The 25,931-nt window shown below is 39.3% G+C and overlaps 1 protein-coding gene across 10 annotated transcripts in view; it reads left to right on the top strand.

Moving 5' to 3' along the window:
* The window catches only part of MARCHF8 (membrane associated ring-CH-type finger 8), a 143,077-nt gene that overhangs the window by 49,867 nt on the left and 67,279 nt on the right, over positions 1-25,931 (top strand). For 8 of the 10 annotated variants that reach the window (XM_054503437.1, XM_054503438.1, XM_054503441.1 and 5 more), the window contains one exon: positions 16,540-16,719. In XM_054503437.1, coding sequence (XP_054359412.1) covers positions 16,618-16,719 — 102 coding nt within the window. In that variant the 5' untranslated portion in view covers positions 16,540-16,617. Of the gene's footprint in view, positions 1-14,305; positions 14,626-16,539; positions 16,720-25,931 lie in introns of those variants that run through there. The other 2 variants (XM_054503439.2, XM_054503443.2) reach the window with 2 other exon arrangements.

The following is a 25,931-nucleotide window of genomic DNA, read 5'->3' on the forward strand; positions in this document are numbered from 1 at the left end:
GCATTTATTTAATAGATCTTATGTGATAGGCATTGGGCCACAGAAAGAGAGATACAAAGGTAAGCAAAATGAGATATGCTGCCTTTGGGGAACTTATGGCTGAGTAGGGGAGAAAGTCATTAATTAAAGAACTCAATAAATGTAACATTCTAACTGTGAACATTGTTAATAAAGTAGAGGTTCTTCATTGATCTTATAAAGAGCTATGAATGTGGAATTTCCTCTGTCAGGATGGTCAGATGGTTGACCAAGAGTTAGCCCAAAACGGGAAGGAAGAGTGTTGCAGGCAGAGAATACCATATATATAGGCTGTGGTGGTAAGGTGCTGGGAGGTCTGAGGGGACTGAAGGAACACTGCTGTAGCTGGACTACAGAGAGAGGGGTAGTACAAAATGAGGTGGGATAGATACATAGGGCCTTGTAAGCTGTATTAAATGAGCATCTTGAGGTGTAATTTAGGCACCATAAAATTCACCTATTATAAGTGTACAATTCAGTGATTAGTAAATTTGAAGTAGTGCAATGTCATTGTAATCCAGTTTGAGACATTTCCTTTGCTCCCAAAATTCCCTCTTGCCCATTTGCAGATAATACCCACAACTACACCCAACATGAGGCAATCACTGATCTGCCTTCTCAAGACACTTTATAAAAATGGAATTGTATAATATATAGTCTTTTGTGTCTGACTTGTTTCAATTTGCATAATCTTTGAGGTTCATCCATGTTGTAGTGTATATGATTGGTTTTTTCCTTTTAATTGCTGAATAGAATTTCATTGTATAGATAAGCCACGTTTTTATCTATTCTTTAGTTGGTGGACATTTGGAATATTTCCAGTTTTGGGCTATTATGAGGAATGCTGCTATGCACATTCATGTATGTGTCTTTGTGTGGACATATGTTTTCATATCTCTCGGATGAATTCCAAGGACTGCAGTTCCTGGGTCATAGGATAAGTTTATGTTTAACTTTTTAAGAAACCGCCAGACTGTTTTCCAAGTATCTATATCAATTTATATTCTCACCAGCGATATGCGAAAGATCTAATTTTTTCTATATCAAACAATTAGTATTGACTATCTTTTTGATTGGAGCCATTCTAGTGTTTTTGGTTGTAGCCATTCTAGTGGGGGTATAGTGGTATATCATTGTGGTTTTAATTTTTAGCATCTTTTCGTGAGTTTATTAGCTATTCATATGTCTTTATTATTTTATTTTATTTTTTAGAGACGGGGTCTCACGCTGTTGCCTAGAATGGAGTACAGTGTTGTGATCATAGCTCACTGTAGCCTCGAACTCATGGGCTCAAACGATCCTCTTGCCTCAGCATCCCGAATAGCTAGGACTACAGGCACATATGAGAGCCTGGCTCTCATATATCTTCTTTGATATATCTTTTTTGATGAAACGTCTGTTAATATATTTTGCTTATTTTAAAATTACGTCGTTTGTCTTACGTAGGAGTTCTTTATTCTAGATACAAGTCTTTTTTTTTTTTTTTTGAGACGGAGTCTCACTCTGTCACCCAGGCTGGAGTGCAGTGGCGCGATCTCAGCTCACTGCAAGCTCCGCCTCCCGGGTTCACGCCATTCTCCTGCCTCAGCCTCCTGAGTAGCTGAGACTACAGGCGCCCGCCACCGCGCCCGGCTAATTTTTTGTATTTTTAGTAAAGACGGGGTTTCACCATGTTGACCAGGATGGTCTCGATCTCCTGACCTTGTGATCCGCCCACCCCGGCCTCCCAAAGTGCTAGGATTACAGGCGTGAGCCACCATGCCCGGCCAGATACAAGTTTTTTTATCAGATATATGATTGTCAAGTATTTTTTCCCCAGTCAGTGGCTTATCTTTTTTATTAATGGTATCTTTTAAAGTGCAAAAGTTTTAAATTCAATAAAATCTGATTTATCAATATTTTCTTTTTAAATAACATCTGCAAAGGTGGGCATTCAAGCCAAAGTTATGGATTAAATCACCCAGGGAAAGGGAGCACAGAATGAGAATCAGAGAGGGTTAAATGGAACTTTGAGGAATCTCTGCGTACAATGTCGTGCTATAGGGGATAGATCTGCAGAGGTGCAGATGGAGCAGGAGGAACACTAGGACAGTGTTATGTCATTTAAGTCAAAGAAAAGAGTATTTTAAGACTAGGAAGAGAGTAAAAGTATCAAGTCAAATAACATGAGGGCTGCAAAACAATTTTTAGGCTTAATATAGAGAGCATTGTAGACCTTACTGTACTGAAGCCAGATTGTAGTTAGTTGAAATGTGTATAGAAAGTGAAGAAATGTTGAATGTGAGTGTAGACCACCTTTTCCTAGAAGAGTAGGATAGATGGGACAGTAGTGGGATATGACTGAGGAGTCAAGTGAAGTTTTCTTGCCTTCTTCTTCAAATTTTTAATTAGACAATGTAGCCTTTTTATTTATTATCTTAAATAACGATCCAGGAATAATGCCAGTTTTGGAAAGTGTGTGGCATTAGGTGTTGATCCGTTTAAGGTCACATGAGTCTCATACCTGTTATTCTTTTTATACTTTCTCTCCATTGAATTCTTCAGAATACCTTCAAAATCTAAAAAATAAAAGTAATACGTGTACTAAAATACATGTAATAAAAGTAATACATTTCATTTTGAAAAATGAATTGTAAGCTCAAACTCTCTTATTCAAAACTCTTGGATCAGAAATATTTTAGAATTTAGAAATTCTCAGGTTTTTAGGAAAGTAGTCTGCCACATATACTGTAAATTATCAGATACTCCCATCGAGGCCTGGAGTAAGAATCCTTACTCAAACGCACTATTTCTGCATTGAAGTATATATAATATTTACACTAAGCAGCATAAGTATAGTTTTGAGTAGCTTCCTGTCAGTTCAGGTCAGGTTTTGGCCCCAGGGTGTTCAATCAAGTCTTTTTTTTTTTTTTTTTTTTGAGACGAAGTCCTGCTCTGTCGCCAGGCTGGAGTGCAGTAGGACGGTCTCAGCTCACTACAAGCTTAGCCTCCCAGGTTCACACCATTCTCCTGCCTCAGCCTACCAAGTAGCTGGGACTACAGGTGCCCGCCACCATGCCCCGGCTAATTTTTTGTATTTTTAGTAGAGATGGGGTTTCACTGTGTTAGCCAGGGTGGTCTCTATCTCCTGACCTCATGATCTGCCCGCCTCAGCCTCCCAAAGTGCTGGGATTACCGGCATGAGCCACTGCGCCCGGCCTACGAGTTCAATCAAGTTTTAGTGTTAAATAAGTAAAGAAAGGGTAGAGTGGTTTTTAAAAAATTTTAATTTTGGTAGTTTTCTGAATTTTAGAACTATACTTAGGAGCTTGGTGTACCCAGTGTCCTAGAATGAAAAACAGTAGTCCTTTGCTCTGGTCCTCCACAGTCCAAAGCATTGTTGTGGGAATGGACAGAATCTTCCCCATAGGCAGCCGCATGTGTCTTCTGAGAGGTGCTTCCATGTTTTCAAATAATATGTTCATGAACATTAGCTATTATCTGTTGACTTCCTTTTTTACCCAACCTTCCCTCTTCCCATCCTCCCAATTTGGTTATGTCTGTGTTGCTTATATGATTGTAACGTTTATACCATTGTCCGTGTTGAAATTTGTTTCATTTTAAAGCCAAATTATTACATTTTCTTTCTTCTATAGTTGTTGTTGTTAGTAATTGCTTTATATTTTCACTTGCATTATTTTATTTTATTATTATTATACTTTAAGTTTTAGGGTACATGTGCACAACGTGCAGGTTTCTTACATATGTATACATGTGCCATGTTGGTGTGCTGCACCCATTAACTCCTCATTTACATTAGGTGTATCTCCTAATGCTATCCCTCCCCCCTCTCCCCACCCCACAGCAGTCCTTGGTGTGTGATGTTCCACTTCCTGTGTCCATGTGTTCTCATTGTTCAATTCCCACCTATGAGTGAGAACATGTGGTGTTTGGTTTTTTGTCCTTGCGATAGTTTGCTGAGAATGATGGTTTCCAATTTCATCCATGTCCCTGCAAAGGACATGAACTCATCATAATGATGCATAGTATTCCATGGTGTATATGTGCCACATTTTCTTAATCCAGTCTATCTTTGCTGGACATTTCGGTTGGTTACAAGCCTTTGCTGTTGTGAATAGTGCCGCAATAAACATACGTGTGCATGTGTCTTTATAACAGCATGATTTATAATCCTTTGAGTATATACCAAGTAATGGGATGGCTGGGTCAAGTGGTATTTCTAGTTCTAGATCCCTGAGGAATCGCCACACTGACTTCCACAATGGTTGAACTAGTTTACAGTCCCACCAACAGTGTAAAATTGTTCCTATTTCTCCACATCCTCTCCAGCACCTGTTGTTTCCTAACTTTTTAATGATTGCCATTCTAACTGGCATGAGATGGTATCTCATTGTGGTTTTGATTTGCATTTCTCTGATGGCCAGTGATGATGAGCATTTTTTCATGTGTCTTTTGGCTGCATAAATGTCTTCTTTTGAGAAGTGTCTGTTCATATCCTTTGCCCACTTTTTGATGAAGTTGTTTGTTTTTTTTTGTAAATTTGTTTGAGTTCATTGCAGATTCTGGATATTAGCCCTTTGTCAGATGAGTAGATTGCAAAAATTTTCTCCCATTTTGTAGGTTGTCTGTTCACTCTGATGGTAGTTTCTTTTGCTGTGCAGAAGCTCTTTAATTAGATCCCATTTGTCCATTTTGGCTTTTGTTGCCATTGCTTTTGGTGTTTTAGACATGAAGTCCTTGCCCATGCCTATGTCCTGAATGGTAATGCCTAGGTTTTCTTCTAGGGTTTTTATGGTTTTCAGTCTAACATTTAAGTCATTAATCCATCTTGAATTAATTTTTGCATAAGGTGTAAGGAAGGGATCCAGTTTCAGCTTTCTACATATGGCTAGCCAGTTTTCCCAGCACCATTTATTAAATAGGGAATCCTTTTCCTATTGCTTGTGTTTGTCAGGTTTGTCAAAGATCAGATAGTTGTAGATACGCGGCATTATTTCTGAGGGTTCTGTTCTGTTCCATTGGTTTATATCTCTGTTTTGGTACCAGTACCATGCTGCTTTGGTTACTGTGGCTAAGCCTTGTAGTATAGTTTGAAGCCAGGTAGTGTGATGCCTCAAGCTTTGTTCTTTTGGCTTAGGATTGACTTGGCAATGCGGGCTCTTTTTTGGTTCCATATGAACTTTAAAGTAGCTTTTTCCAATTCTGTGAAGGAAGTCATTGGTAGCTTGATGGGGATGGCATTGAATCTATAAATTACCTTGGGCAGTATGGCCATTTTCATGATATTGATTCTTCCTATCCATGAGCATGGAATGTTCTTCCATTTGTTTGTATCCTCTTTTATTTCATTGAGCAGTGGTTTGTAGTTCTCCTTGAAGAGGTCCTTCACATCCCTTGTAAGTTGGATTCCTAGGTATTTTATTCTCTTTGAAGCAATTGTGAATGGGAGTTCACTCATGATTTGGCTCTCTGTTTGTCTGTTATTGCAGTGTAAGAATGCTTGTGATTCTTGCACATTGATTTTGTATCCTGAGACTTTGCTGAAGTTGCTTATCAGCTTAAGGAGATTTTGGGCTGAGATGATGGGGTTTTCTAGATATACAATCATGTCTTCTGCAAACAGGAACAATTTGACTTCCTCTTTTCCTAATTGAATGCCGTTTATTTCCTTCTCCTGCCTGATTGCCCTGGCCAGAACTTCCAATACTATGTTGAATAGAAGTGGTGAGAGAGGGCATCCCTGTCTTGTGCCAGTTTTCAAAGGGAATACTTCCAGTTTTTGCCCATTCAGTATGATACTGGCTGTGGGTTTGTCATAGATAGCTCTTATTATTTTGAGATACGTCCCATCAATACCTAATTTATTGAGAGTTTTTAGTGTGAAGGTTGTTGAATTTTGTCAAAGGCCTTTTCTGCATCTATTGAGATAATCATGTGGTTTTTGTCTTTGGTTCTGTTTGTATGCTGGATTACATTTATTGATTTTTGTATGTTGAACCAGCCTTGCATCCCAGGGATGAAGCCCACTTGATCATGGTGGATAAGCTTTTTGATGTGCTGCTGGATTCGGTTTGCCAGTATTTTATTGAGGATTTTTGCATCAATGTTCATCAGAGATATTGGTCTAAAATTCTCTTTTTTGGTTGTGTCTCTGCCCGGCTTTGGTATCAGGATGATGCTGGCCTCATAAAATGAGTTAGGGAGGATTCCCTCTATTTCTATTGATTGGAATAGTTTCGGAAGGAATGGTACCGGTTCCTCCTTGTACCTCTGGTAGAATTCGGCTGTGAATCCATCTGCTCCTGAACTTTTTTTGGCTGGTAAGCTATTAATTATTGCCTCAATTTCAGAGCCTGTTATTGGTCTATTCAGAGATTCAGCTTCTTCCTGGTTTAGTCTTGGGAGGGTGTATGTGTGGAGGAATTTATCCATTTCTTCTAGATTTTCTAGTTTATTTGCGTAGAGGTATTTATAGTATTCTTTGATGGTAGTTGGTATTTCTGTGGGATCGGTGGTGATATACCCTTTGTCATTCTTTATTGCGTCTATTTGATTCTTCTCTCTTTTCTTCTTTTATTAGTCTTGCTAGCGGTCTGTTAATTTTGTTGATCTTTTCAAAAAACCAGCTCCTGGGTTCATTGATTTTTTTGAAGGGTTTTTTGTGTCTCTATTTCCTTCAGTTCTGCTCTGATCTTAGTTATTTCTTGCCTTCTGCTAGCTTTTGAATGTGTTTGCTCTTGCTTCTCTAGTTCTTTTAATTGTGATGTTAGGGTGTCAATTTTAGATCTTTCCTGCTTTCTCTTGTGGGCATTGAGTGCTATAAATTTCCCTCTACACACTGCTTTAAATGTGTCCCAGAGATTCTGGTATGTTGTGTGTTTGTTCTCGTTGGTTTCAAAGAACATCTTTATTTCTGCCTTCATTTCGTTATGTACCCAGTAGTCATTCAGGAGCAGGTTGTTCAGTTTCCATGTAGTTGAGCGGTTTTGAGTGAATTTCTTAATCCTGAGTTCTAGCTTGATTGCACTGTGATCTGAGAGACAGGTTTGTTATAATTTCTGTTCTTTTACATTTGCTGAGGAGTCAATTTTGGAATAGGTGTGGTGTGGTGCTGAAAAGAATGTATATTCTGTTGATTTGAGGTGGAGAGTTCTGTAGATGTCCATTAGGTCCGCTTGGTGCAGAGCTGAGTTCAGTTCCTGGATATCCTTGTTATCTGTCTCGTTGATCTGTCTAGTGTTGACAGTGGGGTGTTAAAAGTTTCCCATTATTATTGTGTGGGAGTCTAAGTCTCTTTATAGGTCTCTAAGGACTTGCTTTATGAATCTGGGTGTCCCTGTATTGGGTGCATATATATTTAGGATAGTTAGGTCTTCTTGTTGAATTGATCCCTTTACCATTATGTAATGGCCTTCTTTGTCTCTTTTGATCTTTGTTGGTTTAAAGTCTGTTTTATCCGAGACTAGGATTGCAACCCCTGCCTTTTTTTGTTTTCCATTTGCTTGGTAGGTCTTCCTCTGTCCCTTTATTTTGAGCCTATGTGTGTCTCTGCACGTGAGATGGGTTTCCTGAATACAGCACACTGATGGGTCTTGAGTCTTTATCCAATTTGCCAGTCTGTGTCTTCTGTGTCTTTTAATTGGAGCATTTAGTCCATTTACATTTAAGGTTAATATTGTTATGTGTGAATTTGATCCTGTCATTATGATGTTAGCTGGTTATTTTGCTCGTTAGTTGATGCAGTTTCTTCCTAGCCTTGATGGTCTTTACAATTTGGCATGTTTTTGCAGTGGCTGGTACCAGTTGTTCCTTTCCATGTGTAGTGCTTCCTTCTGGAACTCTTTTAGGGCAGGCTTGGTGGTGACAAAATCTCTCAGCATTTGCTTGTTTGTAAAGGATTGTATTTCTCCTTCACTTATGAAGCTTAGTTTGGCTGGATATGAAATTCTGGGTTGAAAATTCTTTTCTTTAAGAATGTCGAATATTGGCCCCCACTCTCTTCTGGCTTGTAGAGTTTCTGCTGAGAGATCAGCTGTTAGTCTGATGGGCTTCCCTTTGTGGGTAACCCGACCTTTCTTTCTGGCTGCCCTTAACATTTTTTCCTTGATTTCAACTTTGGTGAATCTGACAATTATGTGTCTCGGAGTTGCTCTTCTTGAGGAGTATCTTTGTGGTGGTCTCTGTATTTCCTGAATTTGAATGTTGGCCTGCCTTGTTAGATTGCGGAAATTCTCCTGGATAATATCCTGCAGAGTGTTTTCCAACTTGGTTCCTTTCTCCCTGTCACTTTCAGGTACACCAATCAGACATAGATTTGGTCTTTTCACATAGTCCTATATTTCTTGGAGGCTTTGTTAATTTCTTTTTATTCTTTTTTCTCTAAACTTCTCTTCTTGCGTCATTTCTTTCATTTGATCTTCCATCGCTGATACCCTTTCTTCCAGTTGATCGCATTGACTACTGAGGCTTGTGCATTCGTCACGTAGTTCTCATGCCATGGTTTTCAGCTACATCCGGTCCTTTAAGGACTTCTCTGCATTGGTTATTCTAGTTAGCCATTCATCTAATTTTTTTTCAAGGTTTTTAACTTCTTTGCCATTGGTTCGAACTCCCTCCTTTAGCTTGGAGTAGTTTAATCTTCTGAAGCCTTCTTCTCAACTCGTCAAAGTCACTCTCTGTCCAGCTTTGTTCCGTTGCTAGTGAGGAGCTGTGTTCATTTGGAGGAGGAGAGGCACTCTGATTTTTAGAGTTTCCGATTTTTCTGCTCTGTTTTTTCCCCATCTTTGTGGTTTTATCTACCTTTGGTCTTTGATGATGGTGACGTACCCATGGGTTTTTGGTGTGGATGTCCTTTCTGTTTGTTAGTTTTCCTTCTGAAAGTCAGGACCCTCAGCTGCAAGTCTGTTGGAGTTTGTTGGAGGTCCACTCCAGACCCTGTTTGCCTGGGTATCAGCAGTGGTGGCTGCAGAAAAGCGGATATTGCTGAACCGCAAATGCTGCTGCCTGATCGTTCCTCTGGAAGTTTTATCTCAGAGGAGTACCCGGCCGTGTGAGGTGTCAGTCCACCCCTACTGGGGGATGCCTCCCAGTTAGGCTACTCGGGGGTCAGGGACCCACTTGAGGAGGCAGTCTGTCCATTCTCAGATCTCAAGCTGCGTCCTGGGAGAACCACTACTGTCTTCAAAGCTGTCAGACAGGGACATTTAAGTCTGCAGAGGTTACTGCTGACTTTTGTTTGTCTGTGCCCTGCCCCCAGAGGTGGAGCCTACAGAGGCAGGCAGGCCTCCTTGAGCTGTGGTGGGCTCCACCCAGTTCGAGCTTCCTGGCCACTTTGTTTACCTACTCAAGCCTCAGCAATGGCGGGCGCCCCTCCCCCAGCCTCGCTGCCGCCTTGCAGTGTGATCTCAGACTGCTGTGCTAGCAATGAGGGAGGCTCCGTGGGTGTAGGACCCTTTGAGCCAGGTGTAGGATATAATCTCCTGGTGTGCCGTTTGTGAAGCCCGTTGGAAAAGCGCAGTATCAGGGTGGGAGTGACCCGATTTTCCAGGTGCTGTCTGTCACCCCTTTCTTTGACTAGGAAAGGGAATTCCCTGACCCCTTGCGCTTCCCAGGTGATGTGATGCCTCACCCTGCTTTGGCTCACGCACGGTGCGCTGCACCCAGTGTCCTGCAGCCACTGTCCGGCACTCCCCAGTGAGATGAACCCAGTACCTCAGTTGGAAATGCAGAAATCACCCGTCTTCTGCGTCGCTCACGCTGGGAGCTGTAGACTGGAGCTGTTCCTATTCGGCCATCTTGGCTCCACCCCCGCATGATATTTATTATTCATATTATTAGTTCTTTTTAGGTATCCGTGATTGTACGTGTCACTCCATCTTTGCTGTTGAGCTACCATGCCTGGCCCAAGATAGAGGTTTCCTTATGTTAGATATTGATATCTTATTTTAGCATTTATTTGTAGCATGTAATGACATAAATGACTGGTTCTACAGGTTCTCCGTAATGTCATAAATGACATAAATGACTGATTGTCCATGTATGTTCATGTGTCTTGATATACTGGTGACTCCCAGTATGCATTTATGAACATGTCTTTAGTTTCTTTTTTTTTTTATTTTCTTTTTTTTGAGATGGAGTCTCGCTCTTGTTTCCCAGGCTGGAGTGCAATGGCGTGTTCTCGGCTCACTGCAACCTCCGCCTCCTGGGTTAAAGTGATTCTTCTGCCTCAGCCTCTGGAGTAGCTGGGACTACAGGCGACCACTACCATGCCTGGCTAATTTTTGTATGTTTAGTAGAGACTGGGTTTCACCACATTGGCCAGACTGGTCTCAAACTTCTGACCTTGTGATCCGCCCACCTTGGCCTCCCAAAGTGTTGAGATTACGTGCATGAGCCACCGCCCGGCCTGTGTCTTTGTTTTCTTTAAGGCACATGAAGCTCAGTCTGTCCACATTGAGCTTACCTCCTTCCCCTGCTGCTTTTCTGTGCTTCCCTGTCGTGTCAGTATACACCCAGAAACCATGGGACAGTTTAGATCCCTCACTAGGTTATGTTAGTCCTGCTTTTCAAATAGCCTCACTTGTCCCTCCCTATCAGCACTGCTTTAAGTCTGGCTTTGATCATTCAGTGCTGATTTCTATAACCGATCTCCTCACTGCTCTTCCTGCTTTTTCTATTTCTGCTAGCTGCTGTGCATGGACTTTCATTTTTTACATGAAATGTACTTCTTATAAAGACAGGCTTAGCCTGAAGTTGTTGATTCTAACAATGCCATTCAGGATGTTGAGATACAATTTACAGCAGGGAGGAGCAGGGTGCTGCTGGAGTCTGGCACCCTGCAAACAAGGGTACAGGGAGGCATGTGAACTTTTCCTGGGGTGGCCATTCCTCTGAGATGCTGCAGCTGGCATTTGTCTTCTCCTAGCTCCCCACATTGTTATCTGTATTTGTCCAAAGCGTTGTTGTTGGAATGGGCAGAATCTTCATTTATGTTGATCATTTGGAAAGAGCATAGAACAGTTTGACTGTGAAGCCATGCTGGTTGTCTTCAGGATTGGCCTTTCCTACCACTCTCCTTTTAGAAAGGGGATTGTCAGCCTTGCTTCCTCTGAGAGTCAAGCTGCTTACGTATCATACATAAATGTTAGAAAGTATTCAAGGTCCCAGTTGTGTAAATCTGTGTTTGACTGAGGCATAGGGGTTCAGAAAATAATTCTGGAAAAACAAAGCAAACCTGTAGGTTTTTGTGATGCAGTGAGAGACATCACTGCAAATGCCTGGAAAAGCCTGCCGGCAGATGTGCCGATGTTAAGAGCACCTACGTTTCACTCTTGTCACCTAGGCTGTATTGCAATGGCACGATACCGGCTCACTGCAATCTCTGCTTCCTGTGTTAAGCAATTCTCCTGCCTCAGTCTCCCAAGTAGCTGGGATTACAGGCACCCACCACCACACCTAGCTAATTTTTGTATTTTTAGTAGAGATGGGGTTTTGCCATGTTGGCCAGGCTGGTCGTCACGAACTCCTGACGTCAGGTGATCCACCCACCTTGACCTCCGAAAGTGTTGCGATTACAGGCGTGAGCCATCGTGCCCAGTCTGGACACAGTCTTATTTGATCTTCACAGTAACACTGTGAACTGAGTAGACATGATTACCCTTCTCTTTTACAGACGAGGAAACCAAACAGCTTAGAAATTCATCATTTTGCCTAACATCCACATTAGAGCCAGGATTTGAACTTAGGTTTCTGATTGCTGACTTTGTACTCTTTCTATCGTCTTCTTAACACTGGAAGGGTGAGTGAGATAGGGCAACAGTAGCCATCTCCATGTCATCTAGATTAGTTAGATTAGGGATAACACAAAGGAAAAATTAAAATTTTCTCTATCTATCTTGGTCCTTTTGCTATTTCTATGGCTTTTAGTATACTCAAAAGTTCTGCAACCAGCACCATAGTCAATTTTAGAATATTTTCATTATCCTAAAAATAAATCATTGAATCCACTGCTTCCTCCCATTTACCCATACCTACCCCAGCTCTTGGCATGCACTGCTCTACTTTCTGTCTCTATAGATTTATCTCCTCTGGGCATTCCATACAACTGTCATCATGTAATATATGGTTCTTTGTGACTGGCTTCTTAGTATAATTTTTTTCTTTTTTTTTTTTTTTTTTTAAGACAAGGTCTCACTGTATCACCTAGGCTGGAGTGCAGTGGCGCCATACCGGCTCACTGTAGACTAAACCTCCTGGGCTCAAGCGATCCTCCCAACTCAGCCTCCTGAGTAGCTGGCACCACAGGCATGCGCCACCACACCCGGCTAAGTTTTGAATTTTTTGTAGGGATGTGGTTTTGCCATGTTGCCCAGGCTGGTCTGGAACTCCTGGGCTCAAGCAGTTCACCCACCTTGGCCTCTCAAAGTGTTGGCGTTATAGGCGCGAACCACCACACCTGGCCTACTTAGCGTAACTTTTTAAAGTTCATCCATATTGTGGCAAGTGTCAGTACTTTATTTCTTTTTATTGCTGAATATGATTCCGTTGAATGGATATAGCTTATTTGATTTATCCATTTATCATTTGATGGACGTTTAGGTTATTTCCACCTTTCGGCTATTATGAGTAATGTGATACAAATATTCATGGACAAGTTTTCATATGAGGAGATGTTTGCATTTCTCTTTGGTGTGTATACCCTAGGAGTGAAGTTGTTGGGTCATATGATAACATGTTTAACTTTTGAGAAAGAGCCAGACTATTTTTCAGAACTACTGCATAGATCCCCACTAGCAGTATATGAGGGTTTCAGTGTCACAACATCCTTGCTAACACTTGTTTGTTTTTTATTATGAACATAATTAAAGTAATATCTAATAGTTTTGATTTGTATTTCCATGATGGCTGATGATGTTGATTAACCCATTTTTCATTGGGTTATTTGTCTTTATTATTATTATTATTATTATTGTTATTTTGGTAGAGATGGGGCCTCACTATGTTTCACACACTGGTTTTGAACTCCTGGCCTGAAGCAGTCCTCCCACCTCAGCCTCCCAAAATGCTGAGATTATAGGCATGAGCTACTTGCACCTGGCCTTGCCCTTATGTTATTGAGTTGTAAGAGAGTTGTTTATATATTCTAGATACAAGTCCCTTATTACATATATGATTTGCAAACTTTTTCTTCTATTCTGTCAGTTGTCTTTACACTTTTTTTTTTTACATTTATAAATAGAGGTTGAGTCTTGCTATATTGCTCAGGCCTTTCTTGAGTTGCTGGCCTCAAGAGATTCTCTTGCCTTGGCCTCCCAAAGTTCTGGGATTATAGGTGTGACCCACTATGACTGGCTGTCTTTTCCCTTTCTCAGTGGTGTCTTTTGAAGCACAAAAGTTTTTATTCTGATGATGTGTAGTTTGTCTGTTTTTTCTTTGTGTGAGGAAGAGATCCAAATTTCTTTTGCATGTGGCTATCCAGTTGTCCCAGCACCATTTGTTGAAAACAGTACTCTTTCCCCAAGAAGTGATCTTGGCACCCTTCTTGAAGATCAGCTGACTATAGATACGTGGGTTTATTTCTGGGCTCTAAATTCTATTCCATTGATATATCTATTCATATTCCAGTACGACACTGTCTTGATTACTGTTCCTTTGTTGTAAGTTTTGCAATCTGGAAATGTGAGCTCTCCAACTTTGTTCTTCTTTTTCAAGGTTGTTTTGGCAGATCTGAGTCCCTTGAATTTCATATAAATGTTCAGATCAGCCTGTCAAATTTCTGTAAAGAAGTCAGCTCAGTTTTTGATAGAGATTGCTTTGACTCTCTATATCAACTTGGGAAGAATTGCCATTTTAACAATATTAAGTCTTCTGATCCATGAACATGGGACATCCATTTCCAGTTTCTTCAACAACCAGCTTTGGCAGTATCTCTTCTAGATGTGAATGTTCATGTTAGGTGTGCTGTATTTTGCAAGTTAGCATTAGTCAAATTGAAGCCCTCATGCCTGGATTGTCAGGCATAGTGCTGAGGTTTAACTGTTACTCTATGTAAAGATTAATTTAGTTGATATAAAAGATGTCTGGAAATTATGCAAAGAAAATAATGTAATATATGATTTATATTTTTCATGTAAATCTTCACATAAAAAATGGCATGGCCTGTCTTATGGTTTGTTTGTAAACTCATTTTTATCCTAAATATGTGTGGCATAGGAGGGAGATTGTTTCAGGCAAACTTATAGGTCTGTTGCTTTGTGGTGGTGGTACATATCAGAAGACTAACTTCAATGGCAGTAAGGAGGGATGACCTTCAAAACTGCAAAAAATTTGAGACCCTCTTGCATCTGTGTTTCTGTGCCATAAATAGCCCTTCTCAGGTTTGTCATGGGCATGTACCAATGATGTAATAATGATGATTATATCAGAAGCACCACAGGTAGCTATTGGCATGATAGGTGTAGGGCTGTGGATATGGTCAGTTTGACCAAGTATTCCAAGAGGCCCCATGGAGTTTGTCATCTGTAATAGAGGACTTTACTGCATTAGCGATGAAAAAACTGCTTATCACTGACTATTGTGATCTCCCAGGGAGTTTAAGGCAGCTCCGCAGTAAGTGCCTCTTGTCTTGTGTGACGTGCTTGAATACAAACATTTAGACTGTTTCTTGGGCACAGTAGTGCTCCATCTTATGCCAGCCTCATCAAAGGCTTGAAATAGAGTAGGTGGTGTGTGATACCTAGACACTAACATCACCTATTCTATTTTCCTTTTTTTGTTGTTATTATCAATGATCACTCACTTACTGTAAAACTAGACTTTATAAACAGAGTATTCTTTTAGCTAATTTTCTTCTGTGTGTTGATCCCTCCCAGTTTTTGTTCCTTTTTGTTGTTCATTGATTCTAGAGTTGTGTGAAGGAAGCCATTTTGTGATTCCTGGTGCTCCTCTGCTTGCTTAGGGACACTACCAAGAGTTGGCACCAGCCTTACAAACACCTGCCTTTGATCCAGAGTAGAGTTTTGGGACAGGTAGAATAAGTGACTGCTTATCAAATGTGACCTTGGGGTTGTCAGGCCCTGTTGTTTACCCTACCTTTTCCTACTGCCCCACCTGTCCCCACCCCCTACCCCAGCACATGGTTAATAAATGAAAATCTCCAAATTCGAGATGCATTCTTTTGGTTGAAGGCTTCCATTTTCTGTTAAAATTTGAACAACATGAAACATTTTACTACACTAAACCTTCTGGATAATTTATGTTCAATTGGTTTTGTATACAGTTGGATAGATCTCAGTGGGTAAGTGGGGAGAAAGAACAACACACAATTCAATTATTAGACATTTTGGGGGATGCGTAAGAGAAAACCAGAAAAAGGGCAGGGGTACCTGGAATCACTGAAGACAGTTTATGCATACACTGTTATTTTACCTAAAGGCAGCCTTTCTCATGGTTCTCAGGCATGTCATGGTGACCCTTCATATTCCCTAGGAAACCCTTTACAGCAGTGTTTGGCAAACTATAGTCTTGTGGGCCAAATCTAGCCTGCTGCCTATTTTTGTAAATAAAGTTTTATTGGAACATAACTATGCTCATTCATGTACATACTCTTTTTTTTGGGGGGGCGTTGGGGGGATGGAGTCTCACTCTGTGTTGCCCAGGTTGGAGTGCAGTGGTGCGATCTCGGCTCACTGCGAGCTCCGCCTTCTGGGTTTGTGCCATTCTCCTGCCTCAGCCTCCTGAGTAGCTGGGACTACAGGCGCCCGCCACCATGCCTGGCTAATTTTTTGTATTTTTAGTAGACAGGATTTCACCGTGTTAGCCAGGATGGTCTTGATCTCCTGACCTCGTGATTCGCCCGCCTCAGCCTCCCAAAGTGCTGGGATTACAGGCGTGAGCCACCACACCCGGCCCATTTACACGCTCTCTATGGGTGCTTTCATGCAACAGTGGCAGAGTTTATTAGCTGGAACACACTTGGACCACAGTGCCTAAAATATGTATCTTGCCCTTTATAGGAAGAGTTTGCCAACAGCTGGTGTAGAGTCTCTACTTTTGAAAGGTTAAATATGGATCATAGATATCTTGAGTTTAATTTGGACTTCCTAACCTCTGATCTCACCATTATGTGGACTCACAGGCAGTGGTTTTAAGGAAAGATCACTGCTCATTTCAGGACAAATGCTTGGTCATGATTAAAAAAAAAAAGTTTAACTTCAAAAATATTCTTAAAATAAATGGTGGCACTGCTTTGTTTTAATCCTAAGTAGCCAATGGAAGATTAATCTCTGATTATACATGTACATGATCCACCTGCCTCTTTCAGGTGCTCCCATCTTATTATGAGAAATGTTAGAATTTTCCCCTTAGACATTCATCTTCTATTGTTTTTGAAGACCAAACATTTATGTTGCCGTAACTTATTTAAATATACATATGAATATAAATATAAAATGTTAAGCTCACTCTTGGAAATTTAAAGTGTTTTAGCTGAATTATGTTTATTCTCTCTTCATTTTCTCTCAGCTTGAAATCCATGGCCCAAAATGACTCTACCAGTGGAGACTCTCTTCTGTGAAGAAGACGACCAGATAAGAGGTTGGGATGAGCATGCCACTGCATCAGATCTCTGCCATTCCATCCCAGGATGCCGCCTCTGCTAGAGTCTACAGAAGTAAGACCAAAGAAAAGGAGAGGGAAGAACAGGTACTGGGAGAACATCTTTTTTAGTTTCATTATTTTTATTAAATTTTTATTAAAGATGACCTAGAACAATGCTTAAACTCTAAAGGTCAGGTTTTCTCTGATAATATACTGACAAGCACACAAATAGTTGTACTCAGAAGGAATTGTCTTTTTGTAGATTTCTAGGTTTTCAGATTTTGGTGTAAACTACTGTGTTTATAGATGGTTATAAATGACTTATCTTCGTTGGTTAAATCTACCTGATTATTTTTGGTTAATCACTGTGACTAAGTTCTTTGGATTCTGAGAACATGATGCTGCTAGTTCCCTATTCATTGTAGTGTGAAATTTGGACACCAGATGGCTGGAATTTCTTAATATGTGTCTTAGTCTGCCCTAGCTGCTGTAACAAAATGCCATAGCCTGGGTGGTTTAAATAACAAGCATTTATTTCTCACAGTTCTGGAGGCTGGAAATCTGAGATCAGGGTGCCAGCATGGTTGGATTCTTGTGAGATCTTACTTCCTGACTTACGAACAGCTGCCTTCTTGCTGTGTCCTCACATGGCACGGAGAGAGGAAGGAAGCAAGCTGTCATGTGGCTGTTCATATAGGAGAACTGATCCCATGGAGAGGGTTCCACCCCTAGGACCTAATTGTCTACCCAAAGCTGCACCTCCAAATACCATTACATTACGGATTAGAGTTCCGGCATAAAAGTTTTGTGGGAAGCATAAACATTTAGTCCATAATAGTGTGTATATGAGGAAGCTATACAAACTTGTTTGGAATAGAAAAAGGAAAATGTCCAACAGACCAGGAAGGGAGATTCTTTTTGATATACACCCTCACTGCAGGTTTACTGTAGGTGGTTATTTAATAAAGCCTTATTGAATTTATCTATTTGATGGGATTTTTAAGGTCTAAATAAATAGCATTAATCAATTATTTGTAGAATGGGGATTTTGATTGGTATTGGGAAGAAAGAGAAACTATTCTGTCTCACCTTAGTGTGGGGATAGTTCGAACACCTAGTGGCAGCCTGACAGTTCAGGGTGTCGTGGAGCACAGATGAGGTGGCAGTAGTGGAAGAGCAGTTGAACCAGGAACTTGCAGGGCCCCATGAGAGCTTCAGCAGCAATGGCACAGGATGAAAATAGTGGTTGTGTTTCTAGGGTCTCAATTGTGGTATCAGGTTTGATTTGAAAGGTAAATTTTTGTCCAGTGGAGCCCATTTTTATTTATGCAGTTTTTCCTGGCACAGGTTCAACCCAAAATCTTTTGCTATGATTTCTGATCCTCCTGTGCTTGGGAGATACTATTCCTTCTGAGTCCCACAAGAAGAGCGAACCCTTGCATTTTACCTAGACTCAAATAATCCACCTGTTTGCTTAGTCTAATCTGTTAACACACCCTCGATGAAGCCCATAACTGTAATCTTCTACAGAAGGTTAATGACTTTTATACAGTAGTCAGTACAGTTGATGAATGAATGAATGAATGAATATGAATTCAGTTTCAGTGATATGGGTCATGTCACTGTGGAGATGATCTTTTATTTCAAATACAGCATGAGAACCTTACAATAGTATACTTTCATTTCTTTCCTTCTGGCCTTTTCATTATTGTCTTTTAATAAATTTTAAACCCTAGAATATATTTAAAAAAATACTTTCTCTTTAAATACTTTTCTTTTAAATAATAATAAAGATCTGTGTACTCAGGTAATTACCATTTCTGGTGTATTTCCATCTATCATTTTTCTTTTGTCTAAAGGACTTTAGCATTTCTTATAATGTGAGTTGGCTGACAATGACTTCTTTCAGCTTTATTTAAAAAATTTTTTAAATTTGTTTCTTGTATTCTGAAGTTGTGCTTGTGGATCAGTGGGTTTACAATTTTCATAGAATTTGGAGCTTTTTGGCTATTCTTCAGATACTTTTTCTGTCCCCACATTCTTTCTTTGAGGACTCCATTATACACATTGACTGGCTTAAAGTTGTCCACTGCTGCACTTTTAATTTTTTAAGGTTATTTTTTCTTTCTGCATTTTATTTTGGATATTCCAATTACGTTGTTTATAATTTCATTAATATTTTCTTTTTCAATATCTAATCTGCCAGTAATTCCATCTAGTGTATTTTTCATCTCAGACATGTTTTATCACTAGACATTTGGTTTGGATCTTTTTTATATCTTCCATGTCTCTATTCAATTTTTTTAGTATATGAAATAACAGCTATAATGACAGTTTTAGTGCTCTTTTCTGTCATTGCTGGCATGTGTGACTATTCTGAGTTTGCTTTTCTCCCTCACTTGATATCTTTGGTCAGTTTTATTTTCATTTTTGTTGTTATTGTTTACTTATTTTTGAGTACAGATCTTGCTCTGTTGCCCAGCCTAGCATACAGTGGCATGATCACAGCATACTGTAGCCATGAACTCTTGGGCTCAAATGATCCTCCTGCCTCAACTTCCCAAGTAGCTGGCACTGGATAAGTTTTTCTTTCGTTTTGTAGAGTCAGGGTCTTGCTATTGCCCAGGCTGGTCTCAAACTCCTGGGCTTAAGCAGTCCTCCCATCTTGGCCTCCCAAATTGCTGGGACTGCAAGTGTGAGCCACTGCACCTGGCCCAGTTTCATTTTTAAGTAAAAGTATTTCAGACTAGTTTTAGATTTACAGAAAAATTGTTAAGCTAGGATGGAGTATTTTCATATACCTGACACCCAGTTTCTCATATTGTTATTATTTATAGATTTAGTACAAGTGCAGTGTTGTTACACCACCTGAATAGTGCACATAAGCGCCCATGAGGTAATTTCTCATCCCTCACCCACTCCCATCCTCCCACCTTTCTGAGTCTCTAGTGTTATTATTCCACTCTCTATGCCCCTGTGTACATATTTTTCAGCTCCCACCTGTAAGTGAGAATATGTGATATTTGACTTGCTCTTTCTGAGTTATTTCACTTAAGATAGTTACCTCCAGTTCTATCCATGTTGCTACAAAAAAACATGGATTTATTCTTTTTTTATAGCTGAGTAGTATTTCATGGTGTGGATTACTTTATCCAATCATCCGTTGATGGGCACTTAGATTGATTTTATGTCTTTGCTATTGTGAGTAGTCCTGCAATAAATATTTGAGTGCAGGTATCTTTTTGATATAATGATTTCTTTCCCTTTGCATAGATCCCCAGTAGTGGGATCACTGGATCAAATGGTATTTCTATTAGTTCTTTGAGAAGTCTCCATATTGTTTTCCATAGAAGCTGTGCTAGTTTACACTCCCAACAACAGTCTGTGAGCATTCCCTTTTATCTGCATCCTTGCCAACATCTGTTACTGATTTTTTTGACACCTGAGTAATAGCCATTCTGACTGGTGTGAAATGGTATTTCATCGCTTTTATTTGCATTTCTAACTTTTTAAATGTTTCTTGGCCATTTGTGTGTCATCTTTTGCAAAATATGTGTTCATACCCTTTGCCCATTTTTTAAAAAGATTATTTTTTTCTTGTTGAGTTGAGTTCCTTGTAGAGTCTACAAATTAGCTTTTTGTAAGATGCATAGTTTGCAAATATTTTCTTCTGTTCTGTTTTCTCTGTTGATTATTTATTTGCTGTGTAGAAGCTTTTTATTTTAATTAAGTCCCATTTGTCTATTTTCATTTTTGTAGCTTTCCTTTTGAGGTCCTAGGCATGAATTCTTTGCCTTAGGCCAATGTCCAGAAGAGTTTTTCCTAGGTTTTCTTCTAGAATCTTTATAGTTTCAGATCTTTCAGGTCTTTATACTTTCAGGTCTTTAATCCATCTTAAGTTAATTTTTGTGTATGGTGAGAGATACGGGTCCAGTATCATTCCACTGTATGTGGTTACCCAATTCTCCCAAGTATCACATATAGAATAGGATGTTCTTCCACTAGTGTATGTTTTTGTTGACTTTGAAAAAGATTATTTGCCTGTAGGCATGTGTCTTTAATTTTGGGTTTTGTAATCTGTTTCATTGACCTATGTGTCTGTTTTTATAATAGTTTTGGTTATTATAGCCTTAGAGTACAATTTGAAGTCAAGTAATGTGATGCCTCAAGTATTGTTCTTTTTGCTTACCATTGCTTTGGCCATTCAGGCTCTTTTCTGGTTCCATGTGTATTTTAGGATTGTTTTTTCTAATACTGTGAAAAACGATGTTAGTATTTTTATAGGAATTGCATCAGCAGATTTCTTTGAGTAGTATGGTCATTTTAATGATACTGATTCTTCTAACCCATGATCATGTTTGTGTCATATGTGATTTCTTTCATCAGCATTTTGTAGTTTTTCTTGTAGAGATCTTTCACATCCTTGGTTGAGTGTATTTCTGAGTATTTTATTATTTTTTTATAGCTATTGTAAATGAGATTGACTTCTTGGTTTGGTTCTTGATTTGGTTCTCAGCTTCATTATATCATTGTTGTATAGAAATGCTACTGATTCCTCCTCACAACAAAAAATACAAAAATTAGCTGGGTGTGGTGGCACGTGCCTGTAAGTCCCAGTGACTTGGGATGCTGAGGTGGGAGGATCACTTCAGCCCAGGAGGTCGAGGCTGTGGTGAGCTATGACCGCGCCAGTGCGCTCCAGCCTGGGTAACAGAGTGAGACCCTGTTTCAAAAACAAACAAACAAACAAACAAACCCCAACTAAACAAAAGGAATACTATTGATTTTGTAGGTCGATTTTGTATCCTGAAACTCTACTGAATTAATATCAAATTTACGAATGTTTTGGAGGAGTCTTAGGGTTTTCCAGGTATAAAATGGTATCAGCAAACAGAGATAGTTTGACTTCCTCTTTTACAATTTAGATGTCTTTTCTTTCTTTCTATTGCCTTACTGCTCTGGCCCGATAGGACTTTTAGTACTGTGTTGAATAGGAGTGGTAAGAGTGGGGATCCTTGTCTTCTTCCATTTCTTAAGGGGAATGCTTTCAACCTTTCCCCATTTAGTATGATGTTGGCTGTGGGATTCTTGTATATGGGGTTTATTATTTTGAGGTATGTTCCTACTACACCAAGTTGTTGAGTGGTTTTTATCATGAAAGGGTGCTGAATTTTATCAAATGCTTTTTCTGTATCTATCGAGATAATAATATGGTTTTTGTTTTTAATCCTGTTTATGTGGCAGATCACATTTATTGATTTTTGTATGTTAAACCATACTTGTATCCCTGGAATATAACCCACTTGATTGTGGTGTACCATGTTTTTTGATGTGCTGTTGGATTTGGTTTGCTAGTATTTTCTTGAGCGTTTTTGCATCTGTGTTCATTAGGGGTACTGATTGATTCTGTTTCTGTTTTTGTGTGTCCTTGCTTGGATTTGGTGTTAGGGTGATACTGGCTTCAGTTAGAGAGGATTTTCTTCAATTTGGGGGAACAGTGTTGTCAATAGGATTGGTACCTGTTCTTCTACGTCTCGTAGAATTTGGCTGTGAATTCATCTGCTCCTGGGGTTTTTTGTTGTTGGGAGATTTTTTTAAATTTTTATTACTGGTTAAGTCTTCTTGCTGGTTATTGGTCTCTTCAGGCTTTCTCTTCTTAGTTCATTCTTGAGAGGTTGTGTGTCTTTAGGAATTTACCTATTTCATCTAGGTTTTCTAGTTCGTTAGTGTAGAGATGTTCATAGTAGACTCTGATGATCTTTTGTATTTCTGTGATATCATTTGTAATGTCTTTTTCATTTCTGATTGTGCTTATTTGAATTTTCTTTCTTCTTGGTTAATGTAGCTAGTAGTCTGTCAATTTTGTTTATCTTTTCAGTGAAGCAACTTTTTGTTTCTTTACCTTTTGGGTTTTTATGATCTGAATTTCATTTAGTTCTGCTCTTCATCATTTCTTTTCTTCTGGGTTTGGTTTGTTCTTGTTTTTCTAGTTCCTTGAGGTACTATGTCAGGTTAACTTGTGGTCTTTCTATTTTTTTCAATTTAGGCATTTAACGCTATAAACTTCTTTCTTGAATCCATGTACAGTCAACACTATAAGCTTTTGCTGTATTCCAGAAGTTTTGGTATGTTGTGTCTCTATTTTTATTTGTTTAAAACATTTTTAAACTTCCACCTTAATTTCATCACTGTCCCAAAAATCATTGAAGAGCAGGTTAATTTCCATGTATTTGTATAGATTTGAGAGTCCTTCTTGGAATTGACTTTAGGTTTTTTCCACTGTAGTCTGAGAAGACACTTGAAATGATTTCAGTTTTTTAAATATTTATTGAGGACTTGCTTCATTCCTTAAGATAAGGTCTGTCTTGGAGAATATTCCACATGCTAATAAGAAGAATGTATATTCTGTGATTGTTGGGTAGCTTGTTGTATAAACATCTGTTAGGTCTATTTGTTCTACAGTCCAATTTAAATCCAGTGGGTTTTTTTTTTGTTTGTTTTTTTCTGTCTCAGTGATCTGTCTAGTGCTGTCAGTGGGGTGTTGAAGTCCCCTCTTGCACTATAAAGGAATGCCCAAGGCTGGGTAATTTATAAATAAGAGATTTTATTTGGCTCACCATTCTGCAGACTGTACAAGAAGCGCAGTGGTTGTGTAAAAGTGCCTGGCCTCCTCTCTTCAGCCTGGCTTGTTGGCTGGTAGCAACAGCTGCTCAGGGCTCGGAAGCCTGTGTACTCCCATGTGAGTTTGAGCAATGCCTCTGTCAGTCTCCAGGCAACTCACTCTATTAGGCTGGAGACCTACGAGGGTCAAGGGGGTCTCCCACAGCTAGCGTTGCAAAAGTCCATGGTGGGAATGTGGAGCCCTGGGAGTCTCTCATCTACCCTTTCCCAGCATCTAGAAGCTTCTTCCATCTCTCAGCAATCCTGGCTGGGCACGTCCTTGCTTCCTTCTCCTTTGTGATCAGTGATTCCTGTTGCCTTTCAGTTGAATTCCAGTGTTCTGTTTTAGATGACCTATTTGAAGGGTGAATATCTACTCGCCGTTTTGGAGCTTTCCATGGAAGAGGCATGTACTAGCTGCATCTACTTAGCTATCTTGAACCAAGCTTCCAGTTTCTCATATTATTAACATCTTAAAATAGTGTGCTGCATTCATCACAGTTAGTGAACTAATATGAATACATTATAGTTTCAAAGTCCATGCTTTATTCAGATTTCCCTACTTTTTAACTAATGTCCTTTTTGTGTTCCAGGATCTCATGTCTAGGATGTAGCATATTACATTTTGTTGTTGTATCTCCTTAGGCTCCTCTTGGCTATGACAGTTTCTCAGACTTCCCTTGTTTTAGATTACCTTGACAGTTTTGAAGAATACTGATCAGGTATTTTGTCCTTCTATGGGAATTGTCTGATATTTTTCTCATGACTAGACTAGGGTTATAGGTTTTGGGATGGAAGTCCACAGATACAATGTACCAGTTCATCACAACAAATCAAGTATACTATCAACATGATTTATGACTGATTTTCTTGACCACCTGGCTGATATAGTGACTGTCAGGTCTCTCCACTATAAAGTTACTCTTTTTCTCCCCTTTTGTACTTTATTCTTTGGAAGGAAGTCACTATGCGTAGCCCACTTTAAAGAGTGAGGAGTTGTGCTCCCCCTCCTTGAAGGTGGAGTCTTTACATGAATTATCTGGAATTCTTCTACATGTCTGGAACCCAAATTGCAAGATTGTCCAAAAAATACATTTTTCAGTTTTCTGCCCTGTACTTCTTGATAAAGGGATCCTGAAAGAAATGATCTGTATCCCAGGATTCCTGAAAGGTGATAAGTAAGAAGGTAATTCAATGATCAACTTATATTTAAAGTAAGCTACATAGAAAATAAAAGTGGTATTTTATATATTTATAAACATTCCTAGTTTTGGCCCTGTTGTCCTGCTACTGAGGTCAAAAGGAGGATTTTACCATGCAGCCATCAGGATGATGGTCACGTAAACACAATTTCGTATTTGCTCTAAAAATACATGAGTGTTGACAGATCATACTGTATTCATTTGTACCTAACATCTTTTGAAAAAATGACCTCACAATGTTCAAGTGATAACAGTATTTTTAGACAGAATCACCACACTTTTACTACTTAAAAAAATTCTCTTTTCTCTCTTAGATAAATTCTTCCCTTTAATAAAAACCTAATATAAGGAACCTGGAGAAAACCTCTTGAATTTTAACATTGCATTATCTCCAGAGCCATGTGGGCAAACTCCCAGTTTAATGCTTGAACCTACTCTGTATTATCATGGCCAGTTTATTTTTAGGGCACCATTAGGGCATCAGCCCTGATGCTAACCCACTACTTCGAAAGGCAGTTGTTCTGTGTTTTTTTGGGGGGGGCTACCGGAGATTTGAGATCCAGTATAAGAACAAACTGTCTGTAGCTTTCTCTTACTGACACTTTTACTCTTTGCTTCCAGGAACTGCCAGTCTTATTCTGCAGGATAAAAATCCCTTATAATCACGTATTATTAGTTGAGTCTCTCAGCATTCTAGTTACTGTCTTTTAGACCATTTCTAGCTTTTTTATAGAAATATGTTTACATGAAGAGATGAATATGCATCTTTAAAATAAACCTGTTGCAGATTACTGTCCGGTTAGGCATCACCATCTGTGAGATCATTTGCGTGGCTTCTTGAATCATCCGTCTACCTTACCTGCAAGGGCCACAAGAGATTAATATTCTCATACTTGGAAACCAGAATTTCTTTGTCACCTGTTTACCTGTCCTTGGTCCCTGGAGTCTTTCACTTCTGCTTCCAAGCATGTTTTTCCTATTTGTTAATCACAGCGATCTCTGAAACCCCTTGGAAGTATCTCCTCGTTGGCTCACACATGTATAGAAAGTTGTAGCATGCTTAACATTTAAGAACCAAAGATGAGTTCTTTACTAAATGGTCATTTTCTGCTTTGTAGGCTTGTTTTCTTTGAGAATAAAGAGAAGTTTTGATGTTTTTCTAGAGATTAAAAAAGAGTATGCTGTTATAAAACATTAAATTCAGGTTGACCCATTTGAACGGCTACATCTACATTTTCTTTTGCATATATAGATTTTTGAAGCTTAAATGCAGATAAAATTATGTGCAACTTTGAGGTCCTGCAATTTTAAATATTCTTAGTAAAAAGCCAACAATGTGGATTCCAGCGATTTTATATATTAGCAGCTTACCTATATCAGCCAGTTCTCACGTAAAACTTGAGAACTGGTAATGGTTTGCTGTTTATTTATTTAGAGTTTAGAGATGGAAGGAAT

The sequence above is a fragment of the Pongo pygmaeus genome, chromosome 8, assembly GCF_028885625.2.
Source record: "Pongo pygmaeus isolate AG05252 chromosome 8, NHGRI_mPonPyg2-v2.0_pri, whole genome shotgun sequence".
NCBI classification, from domain to species: domain Eukaryota; kingdom Metazoa; phylum Chordata; class Mammalia; order Primates; family Hominidae; genus Pongo; species Pongo pygmaeus.